At 46.7% G+C, this 13,299-nt stretch overlaps 4 protein-coding genes across 4 annotated transcripts; 2 read left to right on the top strand and 2 right to left on the bottom strand.

The window, feature by feature from the left end:
* Window positions 1–394: 394 nt before the first annotated feature.
* TREMEDRAFT_31528 (uncharacterized protein) lies at window positions 395–5,110 on the bottom strand (the record flags this gene model as incomplete). The annotated part of the gene is made up of 22 exons (XM_007004895.1): window positions 395–564; window positions 887–942; window positions 988–1,051; window positions 1,100–1,139; window positions 1,362–1,790; window positions 1,991–2,165; window positions 2,208–2,314; window positions 2,359–2,435; window positions 2,480–2,525; window positions 2,568–2,658; window positions 2,700–2,758; window positions 2,806–2,986; window positions 3,087–3,243; window positions 3,287–3,395; window positions 3,438–3,592; window positions 3,643–3,744; window positions 3,782–4,064; window positions 4,111–4,183; window positions 4,242–4,603; window positions 4,653–4,725; window positions 4,774–4,888; window positions 4,990–5,110. 22 exons carry the CDS (start codon window positions 5,108–5,110, stop codon window positions 395–397), a joined length of 3,045 nt encoding a protein of 1,014 aa, XP_007004957.1.
* A 165-nt stretch (window positions 5,111–5,275) lies between these two features.
* On the top strand, window positions 5,276–7,230 carry TREMEDRAFT_69030 (uncharacterized protein; the record flags this gene model as incomplete). Its single annotated transcript, XM_007005171.1, has 7 exons — window positions 5,276–5,329; window positions 5,413–5,520; window positions 5,570–5,838; window positions 5,997–6,091; window positions 6,135–6,193; window positions 6,280–6,588; window positions 6,637–7,230. 7 exons carry the CDS (start codon window positions 5,276–5,278, stop codon window positions 7,228–7,230), a joined length of 1,488 nt encoding a protein of 495 aa, XP_007005233.1.
* A 1,532-nt stretch (window positions 7,231–8,762) lies between these two features.
* TREMEDRAFT_31309 (uncharacterized protein) lies at window positions 8,763–10,536 on the top strand (the record flags this gene model as incomplete). The annotated part of the gene is made up of 6 exons (XM_007004864.1): window positions 8,763–8,902; window positions 9,068–9,077; window positions 9,221–9,436; window positions 9,631–9,781; window positions 9,900–10,135; window positions 10,396–10,536. 6 exons carry the CDS (start codon window positions 8,763–8,765, stop codon window positions 10,534–10,536), a joined length of 894 nt encoding a protein of 297 aa, XP_007004926.1.
* A 766-nt stretch (window positions 10,537–11,302) lies between these two features.
* TREMEDRAFT_31162 (uncharacterized protein) lies at window positions 11,303–12,714 on the bottom strand (the record flags this gene model as incomplete). The annotated part of the gene is made up of 5 exons (XM_007004845.1): window positions 11,303–11,353; window positions 11,638–11,698; window positions 12,024–12,148; window positions 12,428–12,498; window positions 12,639–12,714. 5 exons carry the CDS (start codon window positions 12,712–12,714, stop codon window positions 11,303–11,305), a joined length of 384 nt encoding a protein of 127 aa, XP_007004907.1.
* Window positions 12,715–13,299: the final 585 nt, after the last annotated feature.

Genomic DNA, 13,299 nt, shown 5'->3' on the forward strand with positions numbered 1-13,299 from the left:
GCTACATGAGAAAGGAGGGAAGAAGGAAGGAAGGTGTGAGCGTGATGAATTCACGATGTAAGATGTAAAGATGGATGATGAGTTGAGTCTCGTCGGTAATGAGTTTGGGGGAAATACCATGAGGGAAGTTGTATATCATCTCAGGAAAGTGTAGCTTTAGAGAGTAGTTGAGGGATACGTCAGTCTTCATTCTCAGCATGCATTCACGTCATCTGCACCGTGTCCAATATTTGTCTCATGACCCTGCTATCCGTCTGATCAAACCCTGAGCTGAACAAGTCTCTCAACATCAAACAGACAAAACGGTACATGTGCATATGGAAATGTCCCAGAAACCATTTCATTACAAAAAGATGACATGGATACATATGCAAGTTAAATATTAAAAGAATGATCATGAGATATATTTTCCTAACGTCTGAACAGCTTCTGGATCCGCTTTAGCCCAATAAGGTCCTATTTCAGGAGTACGGTTGAACACGTCTATTATGTATGCTCTCAGTGGGATCCTATAAGCCAGATCGGATTCTTCCAACTGGCGTCGGCGATCTCCCTCTGGATGACCTGAGGATTAGTCCTTTTCCTCCTGAGTTGATCACATGCTAATCTCTTACAACATTGGCAACATACTCCACACCACGAGACTTGTTCATAGTGATGCATGGAGTATTGGTGGATTGGAAAGTAAAATGAGAGTCACCACATGGAAAACTCCGGTTGAATGAGATGAAATAGGAAGAGACAAAGTAGAGTGAAGAGGGAATAAGGGAGGGAGCTGCTTGCGAATGGACGTCCGATGATCCACTGAGATGATCCAACAGGTAATGTAAGGAAGTAGAAAATTGTCCATGATAGGATATTGGGATGTCGAAATGATTCGACTCACCTTCAATCTCACTCCACCTCTCCGATTCTTCTTCCATCCACGATCTCACTCCTATCCTACTTTATCAGCTCGAGTCTCATGCAAGTCCAAATAGAGCTCACTCTTGACCTACTGAATCACTTTCCGGAGGATGTAACTCTGCCAAGACATCGATAAACATGTTCACTCTGCGTCAGCCCACATATTCGGGGAAAGATTCTGCTGAAAGCTCACTGAACTCCCCGGAGATTCTCTCGAGACATTGTGAGTGACCCTATGACATTAGCTTCTGAGAATGCGACTGGTTCAACCTCATCATTCTATCCTTACATCTACTCATACGACACAAGCCGTACAACAGCAAATATGCAGTGCATGAAGGTGTTGGCAATACACAATCGGAAAACGCCGAAATACCTCTGAGCAAGCACTCGATGGAGAATGAAACGGAGATAAGGGGAAGAAAAGAAAAGAAAGACTTTATCCTAGAACTCACCGTACTAAGCAATGCCCCAGCTCCCATAGCTACTACCTTTCTCTCCCTAGCTCCTCCCACATAATCGAAATTCCTCCATAACGCATCCAAAGTCTCCTCCAAGACCTTTGCTCCATCTTTCGACTCCCTCCTTGCGCTCTCGGCTACCATCTGGAGGAAAGTATCGGGACTCGAGATGGCGATCCGAGATAGAACGTTAAGGTATGAAGCGAGGACTATACCAGAAGCTTTATCATCTTCCAAGGCCTTGAGGATATGTTGAAATAGCCCACTGTCTAGAAGGGCGACTGCCAAGAGTGGCATCGAAGGAGGAGGAACGAGACGGACAAAGAGTGAAAGGGTTTCGAGGATGGGTTTGAGGAGGTCTTTGTTGGCTTTGGCGAGGGATAGGGTTTGGAAGAGGGTTGAGCAGATGACAGAGGCGTGGGTCTACATTTCAGCTTTCTTCATTGCTTTCCCGCAGGAATCATTGGTGCAAGATTCCGCCACTTGGCATTCACCGGCTTGCCGCTCGGGGCTTGTAGAAGTGGCAAAGGAAGATGCGCACGAGCAGAGGAGTTAGGCGAAGGCGTAATTTGGTCTGTTGACGGAGAGAAGTATGCACAGAGTGCAGAGCTAAAAACACTCACCTGTATCAGACCTGGGGCATCCAGCAACAGATACGACTCCAACAACCTCAGCAAGCTACCCGCCTGATCCATATCCGTCTGCAACAGACCCAATAATCCAGGCAATAACCTCATCAGTCCTTGCTCAATCGAGGGAACATGTAGACTAGTGGCGTTGTATAAAGCCGCCTGCCATCTGCTTCCTCAGCAATACTCACCGAATAGGAAGATGACTCACAGAGCGAGACCATCTTCCTCGAAGTAATTTTTCGCAGGAGGTTGGAGACTTTCTTCGATCAGAGGAATGACTAATTCCATCAAACTACCAGAGGAAGCTTTTGCCACCTCATGATAAGCCTGTGTCCCAAATCACGAACAAAAAAGCATACAGAAACGAGGCTCGTAGTGAGTACCACCAAGGACGATTTGAACAACCATTCTCCTTCCAGATCCGAGGCTCCGTGCCCTGCCTTTCAGCGACTGTTGCTATAGCACCGATACGATACTCACATAAGGCCGGGATGGATTGTGCTATTGAAGGAAGGAAACGGAGAATCTAATCGTCAATGCCATATCCTCTAATATATGGCACACTGACCTCATCTCCCACTCGTTCCACGACGACCCCTAGGGTTTGATTGACATAACGTTTCCCCTCGAGAGTTTCCGCTTCTGCCATCATGTGAACTCTGGTTATCAGAGGACGTCAAAAAGGAATGAAACGCCTCACAAAGCCTCGGAAGTTCTTTGTAAGAACGGTAAGAATACAGATATTGGCTGTCCCCACGCCTGCCCATATCAGCTGACTGTCTCTAAGTGTCCAAAGGTTGACTCACGTCCACACTCTGTTTTACCGCCAAAGCAGCAGACAGCCTGACAGCCATATCACTTGCTTCGTCTCGTTCTGTCAGGAGCTGTAACAACACTTGCCATAGCAGGGGAGACTGAACGATGTCTTCGTTCGATTTGACCCATTCCGTAATGAGCCACGCAAGGCGACGTTTGAGTATACGATGCCTGAAAGTCAGCTAGGTACACTTTCTATCATGTCGAATTTGTGAAGTCAGATCAGAAGGAGGGGCGGCACGAGGAGTAAAATTAGGAAGACAGAACATACAAAGGTAAATTCTGTGACGACCAGGTCTCTTGCCAATGGCGTAGAAACGTCTCGAAATTTATACCGCTCGTTTTACTCATTGACCGACTCAAGCGCCCCAAAGCACAGTACATAGCTTCTCTACGCAGGATCGCGGGAAGGTCATTTGGTGAACTCACTGAGTATGTCAGCGACTATCACAAAAACAACATATTACCTACCTTCCATCTCGACGAAGATCTTGACCATTTCGCCTTTCAAGATCTTATCGTTGGTTGCTAGCTGTCGACATGCATTGTTGAGCGCAATGAGAACTCTCTCGGCGCATGGCTACACTGATCAGCCATATCATGGGGACAGAAAATGCCGTACTCGATATTCATACACCCAAGCCTCCTCCTCTGTGCTCTCCGCGATGAGCCATTCTTCCGGCGAATCTTCTAACTTCTCTAGATCGGCAGGGGAGAGGGGTAGAAGCTTGTCTAGAAGCAAGTGGAAGCTGCGGAGTATGAAGGGACCGTCAAACACTGTCATGTGAGATACTTGCACAACTAAGTCAAGGAGAGAATCCACTGACCGTCTGGACGATCATGGGCGAGGATAGGAAGTACGTCTTTGAACAAAAGCAAGCCAAGGAGAATGAATCGCTTGGGATAAGACACATCATCAGAGTCTATACCTTGTCAGCCACGCTCGTCAGGCCTTCAAGCACTCACCATCATCTACCACCGCACCTTCACTGTCCAATGCCACCTCACTCGACGTGGACCACCACCAGGCAATCCCATCGATTACTCTGCCATCAGTGCAGAACATCTTGGGCTCTGAACCCATCATAGCCCGCCACCATTTCCCTATGGCTCGTAAGTATTTCGCCAGGGCTCGTAGTAGTCTAGGTCGATCGGAGTTCCAATCTGTGGAAGGTTGAGAAATGAGATGAAGACGACGTTTCTGAATAAGGGGTAGACTCTGGACAGTATAGTCAACCAAGTCGCGTAGCTAGGAAGGTCAGAAAGGTCTGACGCAGAGAGATATGCGTACTGACCTGAGAAAAAGGCGCAACCGTATGAGGTTGCTTCTTTTTGAACCAGAACCACTGGGAAAGTTTCGCTCGAATCCTACATATCAGAAAATGCAACACCTTTTATCGATCGCATCCACTCTATGCTTACTCACTTGAAAGCATACCTTCCAGCTTCTTCCAACACCAAATTGGCCCCTCCCTGCATCTCGGCCTCAGCCCAATCAGCCATCAACTGCCCCACCGGACCAGCGACTTCTTGGTCTAGTAGGTTCATAATTTTCTCCCCAACGGCCATCTTGACATTCCTGAACTCTTTGACCATGGCATTTACGGTCCATAATGTGTTGAGCAACACGGTCGGAATGTTGAAAGACGAGCCAGGGAAAGCTTCTCCTCTCAGAAATGCACGACAGGCGGGTAAACGTTGTACGAGGTGATGTGCCAGTTCAGCAAATTGAGGAAAAGGTTCCGTCCTACATATAGCGACGAAGAGGGCGAGTTGTGGGCGAGCTATCTGACATCATTAGCCTGACTCAGAGATGAGGCAGATGAAAAGGACATACGGTGATGTCTTCTTCTTCTAGGAATGAGAAGAGACGTTGTCGCAGTTCGCCCTTGCGTTCGGGGGGGATAATCCTAATGAGTGAGCTGGAAACACAGAGAGGGGAAAAGGAGAGGACCGACGATTTGTTTCTCCACTTGATCTTCAACTCTCGACCTGTGATGATGGATGCGAGCAGTCTTTGAGGTTGTGAAAGCGACCTGTCGGCGGCGCATTCTTGCAAGGCGATGAGAAAGCCTACACGATTCAGCTCCCGGAACAGTCATATATAGGAGCAGGACCAGAAGCTAACCACAACTCTTAGGACAATGGGCGTTAGGAACAACGATTGCACAGACCTGGTTCTTTCAATTGATCAGTGAGCAACGCCTGATCTCGGATATAACCCTCGTTGGAAGATGGGTTGGTCACAGCATGAAGAAGAGCTCTGATGTCTACTGACTGAGGCTGAGAGTCCATATTGTCCGAGATAGTAAGAACAAGATGTTAAGGGTGGAAAAGTTGAAACGAGTTTGAGTTGGGTTGAAATGATCACGTGACTTGGCGTCGTCGCGATCGAAAACTGTTTCTTCACCATCTCTTTCGCAGTTTTCATCATCATCATCGTCTCCACAGTAGCGCATCATGTTCCACTCAAGACCTCATATACAAGCTGGTGACTTGGTCATAGCTTACATGGCGAGTCTCCTCCGTCTCTTTCCCCCACCCTTGTTCTTCAGGCAAAAGAGTATGAAGCGTAGATGAATATTCCTGACTTCCAGATGCGAGACAACATGACATCTTTCACCGTCACCCCCGGTGAATCCTTTCATAACAAGTTCGGTCGATATGCCCATAACGACATGATAGGTGTCAAGTTTGGTTCCAAGGTCAGCTCATCACTTCCCCTTGCCATATGCTCGCAGCTCACATATGCAGCTCCATTCCCCCTCTCCTCAGTCAGGTTATATATATCTACTTCGACCGACTCCGGAATTATGGACCCTCTCCCTTCCCCATCGAACCCAGATCTTGTATATGCCAGATATAGCGTATATCACCATGCGACTTGGGGTGAGGGTAGGTGGAAAGGTCATAGAGGCTGGGACGGGAAGTGGAAGTATGACACATTCTCTTTCTAGATCTGTCGGACCTAGAGGAGAGGTGTATAGTTACGAGTATCACGAAACTCGGTATAAGACTGCCAGGTGGGTGCTTATGGTTCTGGTCACTTCTCGTCGTCTCGCCCCGCGGGTCCTCGTGTCGGCCCTCTGAAGCTTCTACCCCTTGACGTATCCTGAGCATCTTTGTCTTACCTCAAAGTATATGATCTACGTCGGAGAGATTTGAGAAGCTTACGTCGTAGTGTAGAGTTTACCAACCACAGACTGGACAATGTGAAACTATCTCATCGAAACGTATGCAAGGATGGCTTCGGAGACGTCTCCGACGTAGAAGCTGGTGCGCCGTCAGTTTTCATGTCAATCAGCGGCTGATCGTTTAGTGTTTCTTGACCTTCCTGCACCATGGGACGCTATCCCACACGTCATGAAGATTCTGCGAGTGGGTCCTCTCTTCTCTTCTCTTTATTCTCTCTTCACGATCCCGTTCATACTTGCCAGAAAGAGTCTGAATCAGCTCATGTGCAGCCCGATATCATCACTAAGATATGCTGTTTCTCTCCTTGTCTCGAACAAGTACTTAAGACTGTCTCTACACTTCGTGCCGAAGGGTTTTCAGACGTGTCTACACAAGAAGTGCTGGTGCGGACACACGACCTGGTGACTTCTTTCCCACCTGGTAGTTCGCATCTGAAGAACGTCACGGAGACCGTGGAGAGATTGAAGGAGCATGAAGAGAGGAAGGAGCGGAGGAGGGTGTTGCAGATCAAGGCGGCGAGGGAGAGACCTAGGAAAGGGAAAGAAGAGGCGAATCAGGCCATTGATCAGGCTCCGGACGTAGGCACGGTTCGGGACGACACGAGTAAAGTGTCACTTGCGGAAGAGGAAGCAGTGGCTACTTCGTTGATTCCACCACCTTCAGTCGATGGGAGTTCAAAAGATGGTGAAGCGGTCGCGTCAAGCCAGGGCGGAGTAAATGGAGAAGAACACTTCTCAGAGGAAATGGAGGATGGACGATCACCCAAGAGAAGGCGGATGGATCATCTTCCGGTGGAAATAGGGATTGTTACTGATGGCGAAGTACACATAACGAGAGAGACCAAAGGTGTCATCAATGGTAAACCGAGAGAACTGGAAGATAGAGATCAACCCAATTGGAATTTCGAAGAACCTAAAATCGCCTATTCACAAATCCTCACGAAACCCGCTCATGAAATGAGAGGTCACACTTCATATCTCACTTTTGCCAGTTTCTACCCTCTATCAATACGACAAGCCATGAGGAGTCAAGAGCCTACGACACAAAGTCGAGCAACTGGGGGTATGAACAGAGTGGCTCAGCTGGCCAAGGATGAGAGCAGAGGCAGAGGGGAGAGTCAAGAGACTGAGTATGGTAGTGAGGGATTGGACGAAGTGTTGGGTACAATGACCGAGGAGGAGATGACAGCTCTTGCTGGGGATGTTGTCACTGGGGCCTAAGCTATGCACAGTGTGAGTCACGAGTGGCATGATAGTATCTATGAATCTACCAGGTGCCCTAGGGCTAACAACCCGTACATGGTACATGGTACACTTGTATTGAGCAGAAGAAGAAAACGACTAAGTTCGCTTCCCTTGTCGGCTCTTGGCACTCACTCGACTTTGCTCGTTTTCTTCACTGTTGTATACTCTTTCTCTCATCTCATATCGACACATTGTCTATCCTCATTCAAGTTCTGGACTTGGTATTCCCACACTCTCTACATCTCTTATCATATCGGCATCTCGAGACGGTGTGTCATGACCAACATGTCATCCCCTCCTCCCACTTCCTCCCTACAACTCGCTTCCACTTCAACCTCCTCCGACAACTCTACCATCCGACCTATCCCTTCATCACTCCAGCCACCAGCTACCATAATATCTCCACCTTCTCCCACAGACCTTAAAACATCTCATGTTTCAAAGTTTCCCTCACCTCCCAACTCTCCTTTATCCCCTCTTTCCCCTATTCGTCGACCTACCTCTCTCCCACCTCTTCATCCCGACGAATATCGTAATCCATCTCAAGAAAACCACCTCTACCATTCCCAAGAACAACACGAAGAAATACCAAACTCAGACTATCTACACCCACAACACCTCCAGCCTAAACCCATTCACGAAGAAATAGAAGAAATGTCACCTGAAGAGACAACTTACGACTCTCCTGTTTCTTCACCCGACTCTGTCCATCCACCTCCACCACCACGCGCAAAAACCTCACCTCATGTATTAACACCTAACACAACGTGGAATACTTCTCAATTAAAACAAAGTAATCAAGTAAACTTGACAGATTCAACTTTATTAGGAACTACCCTAACTACTTCTCCTCGACCTGAATCACTCAGATTTCTAAGTCCTGAATCCCCAAATCAAGCTTCTCAATCAACTCCTTCTGTCCCACATCCAAGCTTACCGAATAGTCCAGGTATAGGTAATATGGGACAGATCATATCTGATTATAGACCAAAAAGTCCTAGTCCCAGCTCACCTAATTATAGACCGAAAAATATGCATCATAGACGGACAAGTTCGACACATAGGGTGAGAGAAACTATGGATGGGATGCAGAGAAATACGGAAGATGGACAGAGGATGGTAAATCAATATAAAATTGGGAAAAGTTTGGGTAGGGGAGCTTATGCCAAAGTCGAATTGGCTGTGGATGTTGGGACGGGGAAAGAGTATGTGAGTGATTTTCCTCCACAGCTGTCCTGTCCTGAATATCTGTCTATCTCACTTCTTCCCTAAACTAGAGACTTTTGGTCCCAATTTATGTGAACTCATACCCCACAAACAATATCGACCTATGTTCATGGGTCAGTATGTAGTGATAGTCGCTGACTGATCAGGCAATCAAAGAATTCTCCAAATCACGTCTACACACACAAGCTCTGCAAGAACGTCAACGTCAAAATTCACGATCTCGTTTACGAGCTCCACGAAGATCTCCTGGTCCTCCAGGGGAAGATGGTAAACGTAAAACGATGGATGTGGGTAGAACAGCTAGAGATTTGGATTTGGAAGGACAGGAAGGTAGGAGTGCTCCTTGGGGAGGGACCAGAACGGTGGATGAAGATCCTCTGGGTTTGATAAGAAGGGAGATCGCCATCATGAAGAAGTTGGAGTGAGTGTTGGTCTTTTCTGCATCTTCTCTTTGCTCGTTGAACCTTCTTCATCCATTCTCCTCTCGCCGGTGTCTCTCCTCAGCTCAAGTTCGACGAACATCCTGACCTCCTTGACGTGAAGGGGGACTTTCCCCAGACTATTTTATGACCATCGCTGACATCAGTCACCCTCATGTGAGTGATCTCATCTTAATTTTTGGATAATTGATGTGATAACCCCTCATGACGACCTACAGAAGCTTGTTCAGAGAGTATCCTGGTGCCTACTGGAATAGTCATCATGGGGCAAGTGATGAGGCATAAAATGCTGATGACAGATCGTCCTACTCTACGAGGCCATCTCCGTCCCTAGTACCGATTCTCTCTTTCTCGTCTTGGAATATCTTCCAGGAGGAGTGCTAATGCACATTCACGCTGGTGCACCGGACGACAAGGCGAAATCGCCTTTCGCGCTGGAACAGGCTAAAGAGTATTTTCGTCAATTGTGTCTCGGTCTGGAATACTTGCATGAAAACGGGGTGATTCATCGTGATGTGAGTTACTCATAATCAAGATTCTACCAGCATCGCATCTCTTGCTATTCCACCACTTCTGCTTTTCGTTGAAGCCCACATTTTCCGCCACATATGTCTCAAATATTCCATAGACTCGTGTGACTCGATGCTCTCAGTAATGTGGAAATCTGCAAACGACGGATCAGGTCGGAGACACCAACGCTGACGCCCAGATCAAACCGGACAATATTCTCCTAACTGCCGACCATGAATCCGTCAAGTTGTGTGACTTTGGCGTGTCAGAGATGTTCGTGTCGAGGGGTGACGACCGTATCAAGAAATCAGGTGGTAGTCCTGCTTTTCTCTCTCCCGAGAGTTTCAACTGTAAGATCTTCACTCTGCCTTTCCCTGAACCTCATCTCCATTCTCCATCTTCACTCTGCCCTCTACTTTTGATTCTGCTGAATCGAGTCCGACTTGCAGGCCACCGAGCTGATATCAGCTTCCATACATGACCTTCATGGAAAAGCAGTAGATATCTGGGCACTAGGCGTAGTGCTCTATTGTATGATCACGGGCAGACTACCGTTCAACGTTGTCAACCCTATAGAATTGTTCGAAGTGGTCAGAAGTAAAGATCCTCCGATCCCTTTGGATTGGACGAAAGAATTGAAGGATTTGATGATGAGCATGTTGGATAAGAATCCCGAAACTCGGATTGCTATGAAGGATATACGAGTGAGCCATTCTGTCCCTCCGTCTATTCCCCCTTTCTCTCTTTCGATAGCGCTTCTTACCTACGTACTTTCAGAGGGGACTTACCATGCGGTTGTATGCTTTTCTCACTCTCTTTTCGATCACGTCTCTTACCTGCGTACCTTTGGAAGGGACTTACCATGCGGTTCTATATCATCTACTCTGGGCGCTTAAAGTTCTGGATTGAGCGAAGGGACGGATCACGATAGAAGAAGCCGTAAGGATAAAAGATTGACTAGCAGGAACACCCATGGACCACAAGCAAAGGAGACGAACCGATGATACCTACCGACGAAAATCTGTTTGATGTTGGTAAACATGTGGAGGAGCCCACGGCAGAGGAGCTGGGCAATGCATTTTGTGCTTTGCGAAGTGTTTTGTGAGTCACTTTTCCTTTGACATCTCCTACTCTCTTCCCTTCTCCGCCCCTTCGCCCCGTATCTTCTTTTCCTTCTACTGCTTCTCCCTTGCTCGCCATTACCTCTCTTTCTCACAACCCTGTCATCATCCGGTCTCCTAGTCGGATCTCATCATGACTTGATCCTGTTAAAAACGCTTGGATGGAGAATGCTGTGGTGCCGATATCAACATTGCCTCACTCACACACAGCACCGTCGTCCGTGCCGCTCAAAAACTCCGTAGACTCCAACTTCATCGTCGTTCAGGCAGTCAAATCTCACCTTCCCCATCCCCCACCTTACTCCCCGTAGACGGATGGAAACAAGGGTCAACCGATTCGTACGCTTCACGTTCTACTGAAACCGCCATAACATCAGTAGAAGATGAAGTTTCAGGAAGATACGTACAAAGTCCAGAATCGACAATGATGGATCCTGACATGGGAGGATTGAAGATTGATACGGGATCACCTGATCCGAGAGAAGGGGAAGGGGTACAAGTTGAGATGTTCGATTCACCAGTTGAAGAAGGGGGTGATACACCCGTGAGGGAACAAGGAGGATCTTAAGTTTGTGAGATTATAAATGTTTCTTGATAGGTCTTGTCATTTTTGGGTTTTCTGGTTTGTTTCTTTTGAGTAGAAAAGTCATGTTTGATTCGATGGGATGGAGAGAGGGGGTTGATAGAGATAAAATGTATATAACAGCTAGATGGTTGATGCATGCTTATAAAATGTACAATTATGAATACTCAAGGATTGGGTTGTTGGAGCTTTTGTAATTCTTGTTGAATGGCCATGACCTTTGTATGAGCACGATCCGGGGGATGTATACCAGCCGGCTTCTAGGCATCCAAATAGAAGTGAGACAGCAGGATGAAATACAGTATGACACCAAGTTACGAAGCGAGGCTATGATGCGTATCAACCCCCGAGAAGGGTACAGCATGTCATGGTCGACATGCCAAAACTTGAGCCATGGGAGGGAATATAATCCGTGGAGAGGATGTCTGGACAAATAAGGATGAAGGAGTATAAAGGGGAGGAGATGAAAAAGGTGGTGGACTTTTGAGTAGGAAGGATTCACCTCTGTCCGCTTATTTGATACTTTTTCTTGAGCTTCTTTCAGTTGTCCTTCCACACGTTTTCTAACTGTCAACATGGTTTTCTCTCAACATCATAGTATCATTCCTATCATAGCGCGAGCCATGATCATTTCACAGCCCCTCATTATAAAACGGTCTCATGCGACTAAGTGTGGAATTAAAGTAAAGGTAGAGGTAGGTTAAACTGATAGATTCGCTCCTGACGCATAGACAGGGGGAGGAGTGAAGGTATACCGCAAGGGAGTCAGTTGAAAAAGTGGCAGAGTGGAAAGTGTGGACAGAGAGAAGGAAATGAGAGTGTCAAGGGAATTGGAAGAAGGTTTTGGGAGGAAGGTGAGAGGGTCAAAACACAATGCCCAGAACTAACATTTCATTCCTTATATATTCCAAACGTTTCTCCACATTCGTCCTGGCTTCTTCTTGATCTTGAGGGACGAGAGAAGGACCGACTAGTTTATATACCGTATTATGAGGTTTCAGTAATTTGAATTCCTGATTTGTCAGCTTGAACCTTTGGTAATTGTGTCAATATAATCATGACATTTCCGTTGATCCATCGGCCATGCCATCCTAGCTAACGAGAATTTCGACGGTTTCACCCAACCAATAACCTCGCTCTTCTTCCGCTCATTCCTTCATTCCTGTATATTCCATTTCGTCCATATATCAAATATTGCGAAATCCGTAATGATCTATATTCCCATTGGTAAGGATAGTGACGTTCAGACGAAGAGACAGGATTAGAGAAAGGTCAAGAAAAGGTTTACTCACTTGCAAGACTAATTCATTTTCTGATAATTGTGAATCTAACCTTTGACGAGCTTCTATTATCTCGGTCAATTCTAAATATCAATTCACTGAATCACCGGATCACTTATCCTTCTTTCTATGTCAGACTGTCATGGGTGGGACTACGTTTGCTTGAAAGGGAGAATGATATATGGGGCGACATTCAACAAGGATAAAGATGAAGATGACTGACCTTGTTCGGCTTTTTGAAAAGTCAATGAAGATTGTTGTAGCTTTGCCTGTACGGCCGATATCGTCTTTTCTACCATTCCTACAATACTATCAAATCCGTTGTCGTCCACCTATTACAGGTTGACAGCTACTAGTTACTCTACGATCTACGTAGCGCTCTTCGTGACTTGCTACGTCGGAACGTTTGTAAAGTCGCAGTGAAAAGATGATGGTCAAGTGGATGGAAAAGTTGAGTCGGATTTGATGGCCATTTTGCATCCCTCTTAGTGTAGACTTGAACTTACATAGCGTACTTACCATCGTCACTATACATCAAACTCATTCACTCGTGCTCTCTCACCACTCATATATCTCCCCTCGCCACCCTTCCCTCCCTCCTCAATGCTCATCCATGGTGGTGCGTGTAATGTCTCTGCCTTTTCACCCTCGTCACGTTTAGCTAAATGTCATCAGGCAGGGACCTGTTCGCCAGTTGCGATCAAAACCATTGCTTGGACACATATCGGCTGCAGGCTTAAACCTTTCATTGTCTGTTTTCATATATCCACTGCATCAATCAATACATCTCGTGAGTACTTAGCATGACTGTTCTCACTTCTTTCCTCCATCACTGATCCCTCTACCTCCGTCCGTCACCTCTTTAATACTGTACCCGTCTATAT

The sequence above is a fragment of the Tremella mesenterica genome (assembly GCF_000271645.1).
Source record: "Tremella mesenterica DSM 1558 unplaced genomic scaffold TREMEscaffold_6, whole genome shotgun sequence".
NCBI lineage: Eukaryota > Fungi > Basidiomycota > Tremellomycetes > Tremellales > Tremellaceae > Tremella > Tremella mesenterica.